Source organism: Abramis brama (assembly GCF_963993115.1).
Source record: "Abramis brama genome assembly, chromosome: 1".
In the NCBI taxonomy this organism is placed as follows: Eukaryota; Metazoa; Chordata; class Actinopteri; order Cypriniformes; family Leuciscidae; genus Abramis; species Abramis brama.
In genome coordinates, this window is record NC_139963.1 from 30458134 (window position 1) to 30476346 (window position 18213).

At 37.3% G+C, this 18213-nt stretch overlaps 1 protein-coding gene across 2 annotated transcripts; it reads left to right on the plus strand.

Annotated features, from left to right (window-relative positions):
- Positions 1-811: 811 nt before the first annotated feature.
- Positions 812-14867, plus strand: fus (FUS RNA binding protein). Of its 2 annotated transcripts, none has more exons than XM_084133359.1 (15): positions 812-952; positions 1800-1824; positions 1929-2089; positions 2806-2980; positions 3094-3344; positions 7377-7581; positions 10221-10255; positions 12962-12994; positions 13082-13191; positions 13269-13398; positions 13499-13600; positions 13672-13822; positions 14092-14189; positions 14289-14424; positions 14554-14867. In XM_084133359.1, exons 1-15 carry the CDS (start codon positions 940-942, stop codon positions 14591-14593), a joined length of 1665 nt encoding a protein of 554 aa, XP_083989485.1. In that variant the 5' UTR covers positions 812-939; the 3' UTR covers positions 14594-14867. The 2 variants fall into 2 exon arrangements, with proteins under 2 accessions (XP_083989485.1, XP_083989486.1); XM_084133360.1 differs by having other exon boundaries at positions 13499-13582.
- The last annotated feature ends 3346 nt before the right edge of the window (positions 14868-18213 follow it).

An 18213-nucleotide genomic window follows, 5' to 3' on the forward strand; every position in this document is an offset into this window, starting at 1 on the left:
ATTTATAACAACATTTTGAGTTATGATTTTGGTAAGTACTGAAACCATGACTATTTTATATTTTTTTATTAAAATTATTCATAAATGAAGTGAAAAATTCAGCCGTCACAAGTTTTCAATCCCGAAACAATGAGAAATATACAGATATGTGATAGGGTTGAGTGTGATAGGGTTGAGGTTTTTTGCACAAAATCGCCACTTGCTCATCTTGTAGTGTAGGAGAGTAGTGTATGGCAGCAATGAAATAAGTACATTGGATATACTTATGGATAAAAAATTTAAAAAATAAATTCCATCTCAATTTTTATGTGATAGGGTTGAGTTGTTAAGCTTGACAGTACCCTCCCTTGACTATAATAGGCCTCAAAAATATTAATGAAAAGTATATTACTACTTAGCATTTTTTGCAACACTATTAAAAATACCTGAATGGTGTCATTTCTGGTAAATGATGTCACATATGGGTGGAGTCTAAATTATTATATGCAGAGAATAGTTGTGAATAGCGTGACGGGTTGAGTTCAGACTGAGAGACACACCGTTCTAATCTGTTTTTTTTTCAGTGAAGTGCCTCAGGGACATGACAACATGCTTAGTGTACAATAGATATAAGACATTATTTTATGATAAAAATTATTTCAATGTATTTTTTTTTTATTCATTACAATGAACATACCAAAGTATTGTGAAAAGCTTTTAATATTCCATTTTGGTGAACCACCACCTTAAAAAAGTGAAATATTACCGAATCTCAGGGGAATGACCCAAACCGGTCCGGCGCCGCCTGCAGGATCATACCGACACAACAACATAACAGCGTCACTCATCAGTCTCTCACTCACTCTCCAGCACAGTTGCGCAGTTGGTACTGATAACCAAAGGTGACTGAGCTCAAATTGGGCTTCTGCATAAGCTCCTAAAAGGATTTCAAGCGCTATCATGGCGTCAAATGGTAAGATAGGTCAATGTATTAGGCCTATTATTATTTGTATTTTATTATAATCGCTAGGTTTTGACGAAACATAGCATCTAATGCAAAACGTAACTTACCTAGTAATTTTCATTTGTATTGTTCACTCACAAATGGCGAGGTGATGTAATGTACTGCTACGTGTTATAGAAGCAATTGACCCATTTGGAGCATTTATATATTATTTGTGAAAAGGCGAAATGAAGAACATGTCGGCATCCGCCATTTTGTTTGCAGCTCTTTCAATTTGAGCTGGTTTGTTCTATTACTGACCTATATTTACCTTGAGAACATACTGAATATTTTTTCGATTTAAATTCAGTTTAATCTCTACATCATCTATTTATCTCTACATTCAGGCATCCTCTACATCACACTGGTAGCGACGCGACAAACATGTAACGCCCCCATTACGATTACAGAACTGTGTGAGCGTAAGGGCTCATTTATTAAAACGGGAGCTCAAAAAATGAAAATTATGTTATCATTTACTTATCCTCGTGTAGTTCCAAACCTTGACTTTCTTCTGTGGAGCATGAAAGAAGAATGTTTTGGTCACCATTGACTTTAATTGTAAGGACAAAAAAGGGTAATTTCTCAAAATATCATATTTTTATGTTCCACAAACGTAACTCATACAAGTAAAATGTCACGATTCTAAAATAATATTACATAATGTTCGTTTTTGGGTGAACTATCACCAGACTAGTACTATATCTCCCCAAAGCCTTTTGATCAGATGCAGGTTCATGATCTTGCCGGTCTAGTAAATTACTAAAAAACAAACATATAAACACCATGTATAATGCACATTGTCTTTTCCCTTTAGATTATGCTCAGACCTCAAGCCATGGGTAAGTTTATTGCATCCTTTCCAAAGTCTTATTGTAATATTACATTTATCGTAAGATTTCTCACATTTATCATTAAAATAATGAATTTATTTTGTTGTGCCCAGTTATGGTGGCTATGGAGGACAGTCCAACCAGAGTTACAGTCAACCCCCTGGGCAAAACTACAGCCAGCAGAGCTTAGGAGGATACAGCCAAAACTCAGAGAGCAGCTCTGCTCCTTATAATCAGAGTGGATACGGCTCCAATTATGGACAGTCCCAGTCAGGTATTATACTGCAAATGCTGTGAAAGTTAAAGTCAACATGAAATCAAAATGAACAATTCTCTTTTTTTTATGGAATAATGCAGTATTTAATATAAATTATTTATCCGTTTTCATGTGCCCTCGTATTCTTTCATCAAAATAACTTCACATACCAATTGCAACAACTGCTCTTCTCTGATGATGTGTATCAGGGTTGCCAGGTTTGCGTAACAAAACCAGTCCAATGCTATTCAAAACCCGTCCAAAACAAAAGCAAAAGGTGGGCGGGGGTTTCCCCGGGAAATATCACATTCCCCGTGGAGTGGGTTGCTTAAATCCACAAATTAAAAAAACAACCCGCGGCAACAGTGTAAAAGTAGTCCAATTGCGTGGAAAAACTACGGATTTGGCAACACTGATCTGTTTACTGGGGCAGGACAACCTGTCACTCACATGAGATCACAGTCCTGCCCTTCATTTTGTTTCTTGTTCAAGAAGCAGTTTCACTTGGTATATATGTTACCGGCAAAGTGTGAAATCCCGGTATTGTATAGAATGCCTAGGCAATGTATAGAATTCCTGATGTTTTGTGCAAAAAATACATGACCTAATTCTATACATTACCTAGGCATTCTATAGAATGCCGGATTACACACTTTGCCGGTAACATATACGTCACAACAGGCAAGAAAAGACTATCACAACTTCCATTTCATGCCGACTTTATCTTTTTTTAGGAGGATATGGGTCTCAGCTTCCCTCTCAGGGCTATAATCAGTCCAGTCAGTCGTACAGCTCTGGAGGCTACAATAACAGCAGCCAGCCTCCAGCAGCTCAAAGTGGAGGATACAACCAGCCGTCTTCTTACTCAGGCTATAACCAGCATCAATCTGCTACTTCATCTGCCTCTGGGTGAGATTTCACTGGTGAATCTTTTTGTCAGTGTGTCTAAATTCTAGTTTTTTTGTTATGCCCAGAATATGGCATTATTGCTAAGAACATGTTAAACCTATTTTGTGTTTCAGTAACTATGGGAACAGCTCCCAGTCGTCTGGCTACGGTCAGCAGCAACAGCAGCAGGGTGGGGGTGGTTATGGTGGCAGTGGAGGTCAGTCTGGAGGATATGGGAGCAGTGGAGGACAGAGCGGTGGATACGGGGGTAGCGGGGGCCAACACCAGTCCTCTCAACACGGAGGAGGTCCTTACAACCAATCTCCCAATTACAGCTCTCCTCCACCTCAAAACTATGGGCAACAAAATCAGCACGGACAGGGAGGTGAGCTTGAGAGATTCCTTCAGCAAGTTAACACATAGAAGTTTGATTTGATTAGCTATATACAGGGTTCCCGCGGGGTCTTAAAAAGTCTTAAAATGTCTTAAATTCTGAACTTAAAATTTAAGGCCTTAAAACGTCTTAAAAACAGCCAGATTTTCATCCGCGGTCTTAAATTTCATTTAGTCAGGTCTTAAAAAAGATTTTACCCTCGTTCATTTCCAGAAACGCTGGCCGCATTAAGTTATTACAAAGTAGCAAAAAAGTATCGAAGTCGCTCGCCAAGAGGCAGTTCACATATCGCGTCTTTTTCGCGCTCAAGTTCATTCAAATGTAGGCGCGCGGTAAGCGCACTTATAATTGAAGCGACGCGCTCGTTTTTTTTCCAGGCGCAGCAACATGAAAAAAGACATGAAGGATGCGGGTGCACCCAAACACTACGGGTGTTTTTCTCTTCTCCGTAAATAAATCTTGTAACAGAGCTACAGCAAGCGTTTTTCGGCGGTGGAAATCCATTAGCCACTAAAACTTTTTTGTCATTGTGGAGTTGCATAGCAACGACAGACGCCACGGGAAAATCGGACCGAATTTTACTATTAATAATAAAAGATAAGCTAAAGTGTATTGTAAATGTCACTAAATCATTTTTTATAAAAAGAATGAGTCAAAAAAGATAAATTAAAGTCTGAAATATGTGAGGTTTATCTTTTTATAAAAACCTTTTTTGTCAACTTTATTTGAACTTGTACATGTTAGCAGTGGTTAAATTGGGATTTATTATGTGGGGGGGGGCTCTCCCCAGGGGGGTCCGGGGGTATGCCCCCCCGTAAGTTTTTTTTGAAAAATAAACTATTAAATGGCATTTTCTGGAGAGTTTTGTGCAAAGAAATGGAGAAATTGTGTCTTACATGATATGTGAAAAACTGCAAGGTTAAGAGCATATTTGCATTGTTGTAGTATCAACAGGTAGCTATTAGGACATTTAGCATTTACATTACTGTTAATCAGCAGTGGTTGAATATAACGAAGTACAAATACTTCGTTTCTTTAGGCCTACTTTACTTAAGTAGAATAAATAGTGCATACTTTTGACTTTTACTTCGTTACATTTTGCAGCAATTATTATACTTTCTACTCCACTACATTTCTACAACGTTTCGTTACATTTTCTGATCAGTTTTCCCCCCTGCCAAAACAGGGATTGAAAAAAAATGTCCTGTTTTCTGTGCTGATGCGGTGGTGACGCGTTCATGTAACATTTAAGGGTGGCGCTGCCAATAAGCTAAAAGCTGTCACAAAAAAACGGCAAAAGTAATGATTATGAATATGTAAAATATAGCAAGGAGACATTTTAATTGTTTATTAATAAACAAGTGTTTTCTGTGTCAGTGCCCTGCATAGATGAAGCTGACGATGCTGTCCTCGCAATCTTCGCAGTAGTGAACGCGCCAGAGAGAAATGCACATTTCATACGGATTAGGCTACACAAGCAGCGGTCTGTTTTCTTTCGTTTTGAATTGTTCTGTTTAAAAGAATACCTTCCAAGCTTTCTATAGATATATTTATCAGGTCTGTCAGGCAAGTAGGCTCCCTTATACGATGAGTTTCGGTTCATTTATGAGACGAGAGTCCAGTTCACTCGCCGGCGCGTCCGTGTGCTGAACTTGACAAAATTGATCTGCTGCAGCAGCTTGTGAGTTTTGTTTTTTGTTTGTTTTTCCAAGGCAGTAGAAGGTTCTGGAACTTTTGCGCGCTTCCACATCCCGCGCAACTACGGATCTCCCAGGAACATTCATTATTGCTGCGTACATTTATCCGTGTCGGAGTTCTGAGTAGTAGCCTATGCGCATGGCATGCGCGAGCGGTGCGCGATCAACTGACAACGAGATTAAGCAGCTGAACACGAATACGGCCGTGTCCCGATTGTTCTCAGCTCCCTCGAGACAAAATAGACATGCCATTTCAAAATCTTTCATTTATAATCAGAAATATGTTTTCAAAAGCATCACTTTCATCAAATTTTATGTGACATAATTTCCAGTAGGCAACTGACTGCAAACGAGCAGGCTTATGTGCCGGGGCTGAGCCCCGGAGAGCCCCGGCCCAATTTAACCACTGCATGTTAGTATATAACATGTTGCAAGACACTTTTAAAATCTGGCTATCATTTTTAATCGTATTATTTTAATGTTTATGTTAGTGCGTATTGATGCTAATTTTATTTGTTATTTGCTGTTTTTCGACATAAAACTTGGTGAATTGATTTCATTGTGTAGTATTAGTACTTTTTGAACAGGATTCTGTGATAAGTGATAATTTTTGGCACTATAATAATTAAATGAAATGTTCATGCCATTTCATCTCTAGTTATGATCAACTATGATCAACTAAAATCAACTAATTATGTGTTTTTTACAGTAGGCCTATAATATGCAAAAAATTATATCTGATTCTGTTCTTTTCTCTGACACGCGTTGTTGGGTCTGGAAGGTTACTAATGTGATTGCTTTATCTGTAAATTAAGTTAATGCTTTTTCAATTACTGAATTCATTGAAATAAAATGAATTCTTTGATTTGAATATTTTTTGGCAATGCGTCGTGTAGGTCTTAAATTTCAATCTTTATGGTCTTAAAATGTCTTAAAAAGGTCTTAAATTTGACTAACTGAAACCTGCAGGAACCCTGTATATAACGATCTTGGTAATAGAAAATAAAGCTGAAAAATGGATATTCATTTTGGAATTTTCTGAAGATTACATTTAACAGTGTACACAACTTTTAAAATCTGAACATATTTTAAAATACAAGCCATCATTCACTTGGTGACTTTGTAAATGGTTACAGAGGACAAACTGGGCATCATACACTTAACGACTGAGGATCACACACTAGTCGTTACAAACACAAACTCATGCATATACGCGCGTCACAAATGTGCATGACAAATGTAAACAAAATGTGTTCTAAAATTGGCTTACATTTTTTTTTTAATTCTCTGGCTGGAATAAATCTTAGTCTGAAACTAGAAAATCTGAGTCTGTGCCCATCATACACTAGGTGATTTTCTGTGAAATCTGGCAACTCAAATCTGCAGACTGGCTCTGACTTTCGGTAACTAGCATAAACCCATCTAGACTGTAAATCGGGGCAAAAATCTTGGCAAAAGTCATGTAGTGTATTCTAGTCTTAAGATGACGGCAAAGGTAGTTTAAATGTAAAAATAGAGGAAATGAGCATGCAAAATTTGATATCGAAGGGTCCGTTTGCACCTGGTCACTTCATGCGTTTTACTGATTGGATAGCTATCCATTTTGTTAAAACTTCCATTTACACTTGGCCACATAAATGCGTCTGAAAACCGAAAATAAATCTGTTCTTCAATTCCCACGGTGTATGCAAATTTAATGAAGTTCACGTCAACGAAAGCAACAGGTATGAGCTGCAATTTATTTATCATCGGCTAATTTCAAGGTCAAAGACCACAACAGGAGAGAAAGTGGCATCAGCACTGGTAAGATAATTTAGTCTCACTACTTTTAATGAAGTTGATTGTGTGTTGAGCTTCAGGATGCGACGGCAAACTTTCAGTTTCTTTTGTGGCAGTTTGCGCTTCGGCTTGCTGAAGAGATGGGCTACTCATCTGCGTCGGGCCATATCTGTGGTGATGCGTGTTCTAGTAGAGCTGTCATATGTTGCTACCGGGAAGGAGTAAAATGTATGTGGTTTCAACAACCAGATGCATTTACGCTTGTCCAGTTTCATCCTCCTGAAGTGGTTTGAGTGATGAGATTTAAATCCATCTCAAATGTGTTTCGGAGGGCATTTACACCTTGTCTTTTCACTATCGGATAGCTATCTGATCAGAGAAAATGCATGAAGTGTCCAGGTGTAAATAGGCCCTAATACTGGTCAATAACCTATATGGTATCAAGAAGTTGTACATCTCGCCTCAAAAAGTTATTTCAAAAAGCGATTACAATGAAAGGCTTAAATGTTTAAGATTTCCATTAAAATATATTGTATTTCATTTCTAGGTTACAACCAGGATTCCCCACCAATGAGTGGTGGTGATGGTGGTGGTGGAGGAGGAGGAAGAGGCTACGGTGGTCAGGATGGCGGATATAGTCAGGATGGTAGAGGTGGACGTGGTCGCGGAGGTGGAGGTGGCTTTGGAGGTCGAGGAGCGAGTGGGTTTGACAGAGGTGGTCGTGGAGGACCCCGTGGCAGAGGAGGAATGGGGTAAGCAAACATTCATATCACGCACTTCTTCCATCTCCTTCACCACATAAAGTCCACATGTATGCATCAGTGTGTCATTTAGGGAAAAAATAACACCTTCAGGTAAACGGTTAAAATAGAGCCAAAGGTGTTACACCACATCGACTGGCTGGGCTGAAAGTAAATGGTGGCCTAGACCACGGTAAAGTACAGATATAAAGTGTTTTGATTTGGGGTGTAAAGTTTCGGTCTACTTAAAACAGCAATATGGACAAAAAGTGAAACTGAATACAGAAAATTTGTCCAATTAGGAGCCAGAATGGTCTGGTGTATGATTTATTGGTGATCCTCATATTCATGTATTTACCTAAAATGATGCATGATGTTAAGTCGGTGCCAGTGTGCTGAATATTTCCGTGTCTACACCCTTCACAAGATGGAACCAGCCAAAGGTTCACATAATATTGAACAAAAACTAATCAGAAGTTGCAATGAATGACCAGATGTTTTTTGTTTGTTTTGTTTAAAAAAAAAAAGAAGAATCTGTTAATCGTTGACTTACCGGCAAAAAATAATTATGGGTGGACTGTCCTGTGGCAAAAAGTTGATAATTTTACTAGTTGCACTTATGGGAGTGCATCGCATCACATGTTTTCCTTCACACGTCCACATTGCACATTGTGACCAGGACAGGAGTTTACTATTATTATAATTCATTGTATTTTTAAGTTTTGTTTACATAAGCCGCGTTTCCACCGCAGGAACTTTCCTAAGGAACTAGGAACTTTGGGCTGGTATTCGGTGTGATTACACCGCAGGAACCAGGGTCTAAATGAAGTTCGGGGTAAATATTTCCCCCTCCGAAAGCCCCTGCTAGTGAGGTACTACTTTTTCAAAGTTAGGAACTTTCAGGGGTGGAACTTGGGTGCTGAACATGCTGATTGGTTGAGTTTTTTGCCGCATTTTGATTGGTTGACTCCACGCAGCATTTTATTCAACCACCATCTGTAGTAACAGACGTCTGCTATTCGAATCAACAATGGAGTTAAAAAAATACGCCCGATGGACCGACGACGAGGTTCAGGCTTTAGTAAGCTTAAATTCAGAGGATGAAATCCAGTGGGAACTGTAAAGTCATGCGCAGTCCTACGTCACCGGACTATTTGCCTAATCTTCACACCGTGGTGGAAACCGCGGCTAGCAACAGGTCTGGGGAAAAAAAAGTTCCTGGGACAAATTGTTCCGGCTAATTTCGGTGGAAACGCGGCTATATAGTGTTAGCAGTATAGTACATTTGTTTTCATTATGATTTCCCATTTTTCAGTAATGCTTTTATGTTTTAGTTTGCAGTTAGTTTTAAGTAGGGATGCACCGATACTAGTAATCAGGTTGGATGCAATGTAAAAATGTTCTGATGCGGTTAAAAAACGTTAACATGCAGCATATTGTGAATGACTATCAATGCTTTCCTAGAATTTTCTAGAATTTCAAAAGTAACATTGAGGTGTTTGAGTGGATTCATTCAGTCAGATGTTTTTAATGGGGAAAAGTGAGGACATAAGTGAGAGAGTGCTAGAGAGTGCTTGTCTCCGCTTGTACTCCATTTTATCCTCCCCAGATGCCCTGGTGATCAGCAAAGTTAACAGTTCAGGAAGATTTTAAACATTCAACCCTAAATGTGCTTGGAAAAAAGTCTCACAGGTATCGGCTAAGTAAAGTATTGGTGCATCCGTAGTTTCAAGAACATACAGGTCTTTTACAACCCCCCCCCAACATAATAAACTTTTTATAAATAAAAAGTTAAGGTTAAAATGTAACATTAGCATTAGCAATTATTTGAAGCAGCAGATCAATCCCATCTGGCTGTGATCTCACCTGTTCTCTAAACCTTCTCCATCCTCTCCTACAGGATTATTGTGTGTTGCAATGCTTTAATGAATCTTTAAATCTCCTCCTAGGCTGTTTTCTACAAGGTTCAGCGATTTAGGCTTTTCCTATTGAAGAAGATAAAACAGAAACACAGGCTCTAGACAACTGGGGAAGTGAAGATTAGTCAAGAATAAATGAGGAATGTGTGATTATAAATAATAATATTAATAAAGTCTAAGGATCCTTTCAAATCTTTAAAGGATCCCAAAACAGTATGGAACAGCTGGATTAATCCAAAAGGGGGAGAGTGGTCACATCAGTTATGTCTATTAATTTAAATGCAAAACTGAATGCAGTGTATGCAGTTTCTGTCCAAAGAAACACGGATACCGTTTGGTATATAACGGGTGAAGGTCCGGGGCTAAAGATATACCTTCGATCTGATAAAAGAAAACACTTGATTTTGTGAAAGAATGATTGAGTTCACAGATGCACTGCAAAGCTGCATGGTAAAAAATATATGGTAATTCTTTTGAGCAAAATAGGCCAAATGGTTATGATAGAGGGCCTGCATGACTTGGGGAAGGAATATCAAATGGGTTTCCAAAATTCCCTTATGGGTTATGAGGAAAGATGAACCTAGTGAGAGGGAGCAGAAAAGAAAAGGGGCAATGGGGAACTTGTAGAAAGGATGATGGAGATGGGTGGGCCCTTTCCAGCCTCAAGAGTGAAATGGGGCACCACCCTCATCAACCTTCAATTCGTCTTGCTTCTCTCTCCTTCTCCGTCAGAATGGGCGATCGTGGAGGATTCAATAAGTTTGGTGGTAAGTGACAAACTCTTCAAACAAGGAACTTCAGGGGTTTAAAGAGAGCCTAGTCTAAGAGGGAGGAGTGGGTGTCTGGTCATGTCACAGAAATTTGCGTTATATTTTTAAAAGAATACACTGAAATTAATGCGATAACCACCTTGTGTGTGTGGTAAATATAAGTGGTAAACAACTACGCTTTAATGCATTTAGCTACAGCTTTCTCATTGTGCATGGTTAAGGTAGAAACACAAAGTCGTCTGTAAACCGTTATAGTAAAAGACCTTAAGGGATCGTTCACCTAAAAATGAAAATTCTGTCGTCTCATGTCGTTCCAAATCTAAATGACTTTGTCCTCTGTGGAACACAATAGAAGACATAAGAGATTTTTTTTTTGGTGAATTATCCCTGTAAGTGCAGTTTTTCAACAAATACATTCTCTTATTAGTGTCACTACACAAACGAGAAGGTATACAATGTGATTTTCAGAGTTTAAAATTAGATTTTTATTAATTTATTTTAGATGGATTTTCACAGGCGATCACTGGAATTGGAGATCTGGAATTTGAAATGAAGTAGAATCTAATGATCAGACACTGAAACATGAAACAAAATGGTTGTTAATACGTGTTTGGGCAGGTATATCTGAAAGTCCAAAATCGTTTTTTTTTTTTTTTTTCATTTTACATTAATGCATTTATCAGACGGTTTAATCAAAAAGCAGCTTACAATGCATTCAAGGTTAATATTTTTGTTTATCAGTATGAGCTTCCTGGGAATAAATCCCGCGACCCTCGCACCATGCTCCAGCTGACGTGCAATAAAGTCAGTTGTGGTTAAAAAAGACTTCTTCAATGCTTGTGGCAGTATTGTTTTTTTTGTGGCTGGACAGTAACGTGAAATGCACATACCTTTATCAGCTGTACAGTGTGGGACGGCATGTCTTCAAATGTCTGGGAGAATGTTGAACATTCAAAATATTCATCAAACTTAAAAAAATTCCTGTACCTTTTACTGGTTTTCATTTTTGGTCCATTTTTTTTTAAATGTTATTGGAATTTACCGTGACGATTCCAATATGTGTGGGTTTTTTTGTTTTTGTTTGTTTGTTTTTTGGAATTTCCCTTTTTGGAGCACCCATTTTATACTCTGAGCACTTTTCAAAAGGTTTCTAATGTGGCAAACAGCTGGATTCTGGAGGTTGTTCAAATTCATTTGTGTCCGGTGGTTTTAGGGTTGTACTGGTCTGATGAAGGTCCTAATGGAATAATTCTACACACAAAAAAGTACATGAAAAAGTTATTTAAAACAACAGGAATGGAGGCCTGGAGATGGAAGGATTTAAATTACCCATACGTTTTTTTTCACAATGCATCACACAGTTTGAAATATCATGTTCATAATTGTTTGAACATGTCAGCACCAGCCAGAAACCAACATCCTTGTGTTCACTACACTGTTTCTAACTGGTAACTACCTCAAAAGGAATCTAAAGGTATAACAAGGGGTCGAGACTTGCTTATCTGGCTAGCTCAAATACAATTTGATATGAAGCCAGATCCAGTAAAAATGGTCATGGGTTTCATGTGGAAGGAATATTTGCTGAAGATGATGAATTGTGAACTTAAAGGTGGTCTTAAAGGCTGTTACGCTTTAGGGTTGAGGAACGTCTGTTTAATACAGTGAGTCATGGTCATATTTACTAATACTGAAAGTAAACCATTTGGGTTCCAATATTATTCTTTTGATTAGACTGGTATAATGTGTAAGATTGCGGTTCATCATTGATCATCGTAATCTCTTTAAAACATCAGTGGTGTTGGTAACTATTCTAATGGTTATCTAAATTAATTGTGGTTGAATCAAAGTGGTTGCTTATGCTGGGAAAACCCAATGTCTAGATTCACTCATAGACAAAAAGCATTGAGCAGTGTCTGACATATTGGCTGTTTGGAAATCTTTTGTGGGATGGAGAATGAGAACCTTATCACATGGCCTATGAACATATTGTCATTGATGTAATGGGTCGTAATGTCACAGACTGTTGTGGTGTTCAGTGGTAATGGAGTTACTGGGTTCTTAATAAAAAGGGTGAATGACATGTGACTGGTTGCAAAGTGGTATTCAGTTAAAAAGTTGTCCTTATTAGCTATGCATGTTTTACATACAACCAATGAGATGACAGAAACCAACAACAACAAAAGACCCAATAGCTACTCATTGCAAAGCAGACTGTAAACGTATGGTCGGGTGGTTTTGCAGGGGTTTGAAATCAGATGGTTATTGCATGGTTTACAGCTTTCCAGAAAATGAGAGATTCGTGGTGTAAAAGCAAGTACATGAAGTTGTCCGACATGTATTTCGGTTTACGTATGAGGATAAATCAAGCTACAGCTATCAGTATGGGAGGAAAGAATCTCTTAATTGGGTACTTGGACTTATTTAAATTTTGACCAGTTTCGTCAATTTTGAAAACGAGTCGATAAGAAACAATGTTCAGATAGTGTTGGTTGGTGCTTGGTACTCTCATTTAGTCAAATATGCTGCTACAGATTTCCATCAGGTTCTGCTTTCTGTATCTGGAGCATAAATTATAATTGATTGTACAGATGTATATGACCCCTTTAAAGAAAAGTCAAAGGATTACGAATGCGTAATAAGTGTTTGTAAATCGTGTGTTTGTGTACATACGTAATATTAATAACTGTTCCTTTCACTTAAAAGGGCCCAGGGATCATGGAGCTGGTGGGCCAAATAGTAAGTATACGGCAACTGATTTCTGCAGCTACTTGCATTTTTGGATGATTTTCAAGCATGATTATAAATGTCAAATTTTTGTTACAGTGCAGGAGCAGGATAACTCTGACAACAACACCATCTTTGTGCAAGGTCTTGGAGACAGCTATACTGTGGACTCAGTTGCAGACTTCTTTAAACAGATCGGCATCATCAAGGTGGAAAAGAAAAAAGTTCCATTGTGCTGCAGCTGCCTTTATAGTTCTCCTTGTCATAATATCTATTTTTTACACAGATCAATAAGAAGACAGGATTACCCATGATAAATCTATATACGGACAGAGAGTCAGGGAAGCTTAAAGGGGAGGCTACTGTTTCATTTGATGACCCCCCTTCAGCAAAAGCAGCCATTGATTGGTTTGATGGTATGTTGAAAGAGAACCACACAAGTGCCTACCTTCTAAAACAAAGCTGGAGTTTTTGGGCGTCTGTCCAGTCTAAGTCACATTCATCTTTTCCCCTCAGGTAAAGATTTTAATGGAAATCCAATCAAGGTGTCCTTCGCCACTCGCAGAGCTGAATTTGGACGCGGCGGCGGCAGCATGAGAGGTGGTCGTGGTCGAGGAGGTATTTTAGGTTCTCTCCTTCTCTTAGTCTCTGTTTTGTTTTTCTGACTTGGGTTTTCTCTCTTCTTGCAGGGCCAATGGGCCGTGGGGGATTTGGGGGAGGCAGAGGTGGTGGTGGCTTCCCAGGTAACAATGGCGGTGGTGGTGGCAACGGTGGTGGCAACGGTGGTGGTAATGGCGGTGGAGGCCAGCAAAGAGCAGGAGACTGGAAATGTTCAAATCCGTAAGTGTTGGTTTGCACTTACTTTTAACAGATTGTTTTGTAGCAAAATGTAAATATTATCATGCATCTCTAAGTATGTCCAATACTGCTAAATGTGACTATAAGGCATTAAAGATATTATGAACATTAAGATTATGATTTTCTGGAAGGCTGATTTGAAACAACTGTTTTGTCAAACCAAAAATGTATCGAGAAAGGCGCTGTATAAATAAATTTCACTTGACTTGATAAATTCATATTTTCTGTGCTTTTCTCTTGTGCGTATGCAGAACATGTGGCAATTTAAACTTCTCATGGCGAAATGAGTGTAATCAGTGCAAAGCTCCCAAACCGGAAGGAAGTGGAGGTGGAATGTCGCCGATTGGAGGTAAAGAGGAACTTTCCTGTGAAAATTAACTCGATTTTGTGGCAGCATCTGACTTACTAGAGATAGTGGATTGCTGCTTAAATGCACCTGTTTTTGTAGGTGGTTTTGGCGGAGACCGGGGCAGAGGCGGTTTCGATCGAGGTGGTTTCCGCAGTCGTGGTGGTGATCGAGGGGGCTTCAGAGGAGGGAGGGGAGGTGACCGGGGTGGATTCGGACCTGGCAAGATGGACTCAAGGTGAATGCTCTGATGATTCACACTGTTGCACATCTTAAAATGTTAATTGGTAGAAAACTGATTTTCAATATACACTATTCCCCAGTGAGTGACAAATGTATCTTAGTGCCTCTGTTGTGTGTTTTTCAGGGGAGATCACAGGCATGAGCGCAGAGACCGGCCTTACTAATGGGAAATTCTCTTTTGTCCAAATAAGACTTTAATTCCATGTGGGACCAGTATTCACTCCACTTCAACACTTGTTACCTTCTTCCAAACGTTTTGTGTTGTATGTTGTTAAAATAAGTGGTTTTGTTTTAGTTCTGGTTATATAACTTTTTGTACTATTCTCTCTAGACTCTGATATTGTTAATTATGAATAACTTTTTTTCTCTCTTTGAACTTGTTGGTGCTTAGATCACAGTAGTAATATTTGTGCAATTTATTAAATATACTTTCTTTGACTTTTTTTTTTTTTTTAATTGTGGTTTAAAATTAAAAATGTCTGAAAAATAGTAAATTGTCATGTGGCATTACTTTATTATCTCACCTTCATTTCATTTCCAAGCACTTTGCATTTTTCGATCTCATTGACTTATGAGAGTAATAAACTGCTTACGTCTAAATAATCATCTCTTGAAATAAAATAAATGTTTACTGAAATTATATCTAATATATATACACACACACACATACAGTCCCGCTCAAAAGTTTTAAAAATAAATATTTTTAATGTTTTTGAAAGAAGTCTCTTATGTTCACAGATTAAGCATTTATTTGATCAAAAATACAGAAAAAACAGTAATATTGTGAATATGTTATTTCAGTTTAAAATGTAATTTATTCCTGTGATGATAAAGCTGAATTTTCAGTATCATTACTCCAGTCTTCAGTGACACATGATCCTTCTGAAATCATTGTAATATGATGATTTATTATCAATGTTGGAAACATTTGTGCTGCTTAATATACATTTCTATTTTTTACTTTTTTCAGGATTCATTGAAGTTTTTGTTGTTGTTTGTTTTGTTTAAAGAACAGCATTTATTTAAAAAGGAAAACTTCTGTAATTTGGGGTCACTAATTTTTTCCTCTTTTTTTTGAAAGAAATTAATACTTTTAGTCAGCAAGGATGTGTTAAATTGATAAAAAGTGATAGTAAAGATTTATATTGTTAGATAAGATTTCTGTTTTGAGTAAATGCTGTTCTTTTTGACGTTTTATTCATTAACTAATCCTGAAAAAATTAACACGGGTTCCAAAAATTGAGCAGCATAGCAAATTGAGCGAAATATTAAGCAGCACAACTGTTTCCAACATTAATAAAAACTGAGCAGAAAATCATCATATTAGAATGATTTCTGAAGGATCATGTGACACTGAAGACTGGAGTAATGATGCTGAAAATACTGCTTTTACATCACACGAATAAATTACATTTTAAAATATATTACAATAGAAAACCATTATTTTAAATTGAAATAATATTTCACAATTTTACGTTTTGTTTTTTATTCTCTGTATTTTTGAATAAATGCAGCCTTCATGTGCATAAGAGACTTCTTTCAAAAACATAAACAATTTGAAGTGTTTCCCAACTTTTACCAAGACCGGACTATATACATTTCAGCTTGTTGCCAAAGTAACATTTTCATTTAGTTTAACTTGATGTGTTAAAATAACAAAGGCGTATATTACAAAAGCAAATCTTAACTTGATTCTTATCTCACAAAATCTCATCTTATCTGTAGGTAATCAACTCTCAGGTCTGTTACCAAGCAACCAACGAAGCGCAAGCAGCTGCTATGTGAAGTAAACGCTGGAGATTAAAATGGAGAAACAAAAAGGTGTGCTTTTAAATGAGTGCTGCAGAAAGTTTTGGTATCATATTTCGTGGGAGTCTGAAATTATTTATCAGTGTTTTTTCAAATTGCAGCACATCATTTGGGTGTTTAAAAAGGCTTTTTAAAAAACGTCATTCTCAGACAGGGCTATTGTGTTATGAGATTTTTACAGTTGCCTTTCAAATAATTTTGAAGTTAGGACACCAGTGGGGTTGTCCTAAAGTTTTTTTGTGGAGTTCGGATGCTTCTGTAATACCCCTTTTCTATCCGTAGTTAAGATAAGATTAGGCACATACAGATTTTTTTATTCGCTTTGGTACTATTTTCACAAGTAAGGTGTACATTTTTAAAACTCTTAGTCTTAACTGTGCTTTCACTAGCCTAGTTATGAAATTTTTAGTTTCAAACACAAGATAATTGTGATATAATGAGAACATTTGGTTTAATCACTGTAACACAACAGTATGATCTTCTTTCAATTTAGTATCTAACAATCAGTTAATTCAACGGCAAACAATGCAAGATACATGTTTCAATCACCCTTGTTGCTGAAATACTTACAGTAATATGGGCTACAGATGCCATAAATAAAATACACTTACAAAACCATCTGTCTCCCTTCTATTGATGCATCTCTGGTCAATCTGTTGTTACTACACAGTCTTTAACTGTTTCCTCTCCCTCTCTCTCTATGTTCACAAATAGCACATTTCTCTCTCTCTCTTTCTCTCTCTCTCTCTCTCTCTCTCTCTCTCTCTCTCTCTCTCTCTCTCTCTCTCACTCTCTCTCTCTCACTCACTCTCTCTCTCTCTCTCTCTCTCTCTCTCACTCTCTCTCTCTCACTCACTCACTCTCTCTCTCTCTCTCTCTCTCACTCACTCACACACACACACACACACACGCGTTTGTGCACAAACTTTGAACATATGGTGGTCATCTAGGATAAATCACTTGTGTACAAAGAATTAATTTCATTTGGTTATCCGTATCGGAAATTGCAAAAAAGTTCTATAGATACTATGTCAAGTATAAAGTCAATATCTATAGAAATCTAGGTGTACCAAATTATTAATTGATTCACCATTGAGATCAGTTGGATTAAACAATAGGCAAATGTATTAAACTGAACCAGAAGAGAAGCAAATCAAAAGTTTGATAGTAACAGCTTTATGAAATGCAGTCACAATTGAAAATATGCTGAAATGTTTGGGGGAAAAAATTGCACTTTTGATGATCTATTGTGATATTAGTACTAAGAGTTTTGATAATGTACATCTTACTTGTGAAAATAGTAATAAGCGAATAATAAAAAAAACTAATACATGTCATTTTGTAATAGCTTTTGTCCTAAATACGGTTTTGACTAACATCACCATGGTTACCAAACATATCAGATAGGATTCTAATGTTAGGATATTTCTGTAATGCGCCCCCTGGAATAGAAATTATTAATAATGATTAAAAAAAACTATATAAACATTAAAAACACAAAAGCTCTTGGTGAAGTTTGAACTTTCAGACATTCAACCTCCAACCCAGGAATAACTTAATGTATCAGGAGTCAACAAAAGAACAGGTGAGAAAAATAAACAATTACACTTGTCTACCATTATATTTACTACCTTACACCTACCTATCTACCTATGTCCCACTAATAATAGTGCAAAATTCTTAAAATAATAAAAGTAACGTTATATAAAAACTGTTCAGTAAATAACCTTTAAGATTGTTGTAGCTCCACCTGCTGTTCACTAAAGTGTAGTGGGTTCTGAACTTGTGAACAGAATGAGTAATAAAATCAAATAAAATCTAATACTAATGACTAAAAGTGTCGTTTGAAACGTTAAGTATTTCCTAGTCAGTACAATATGCATGTTGGAAAATGTGTCAATTAATCTCATCAACCTTTCGTAGTGCATGATACTGAGCAACTTTATGTAGCTTAAAAAATATTTATTTCTTTGCC

Excerpts from the sequence above, each read along its gene's own strand:
- fus (XM_084133359.1), top strand. Across the intron at positions 3,345-7,376 it reads AAATCAGCACGGACAGGGAG|GTTACAACCAGGATTCCCCA; the intron begins GTGAGCTTGAGA and ends TTTCATTTCTAG. Across the intron at positions 12,995-13,081 it reads TGGAGCTGGTGGGCCAAATA|TGCAGGAGCAGGATAACTCT; the intron begins GTAAGTATACGG and ends TTTTTGTTACAG.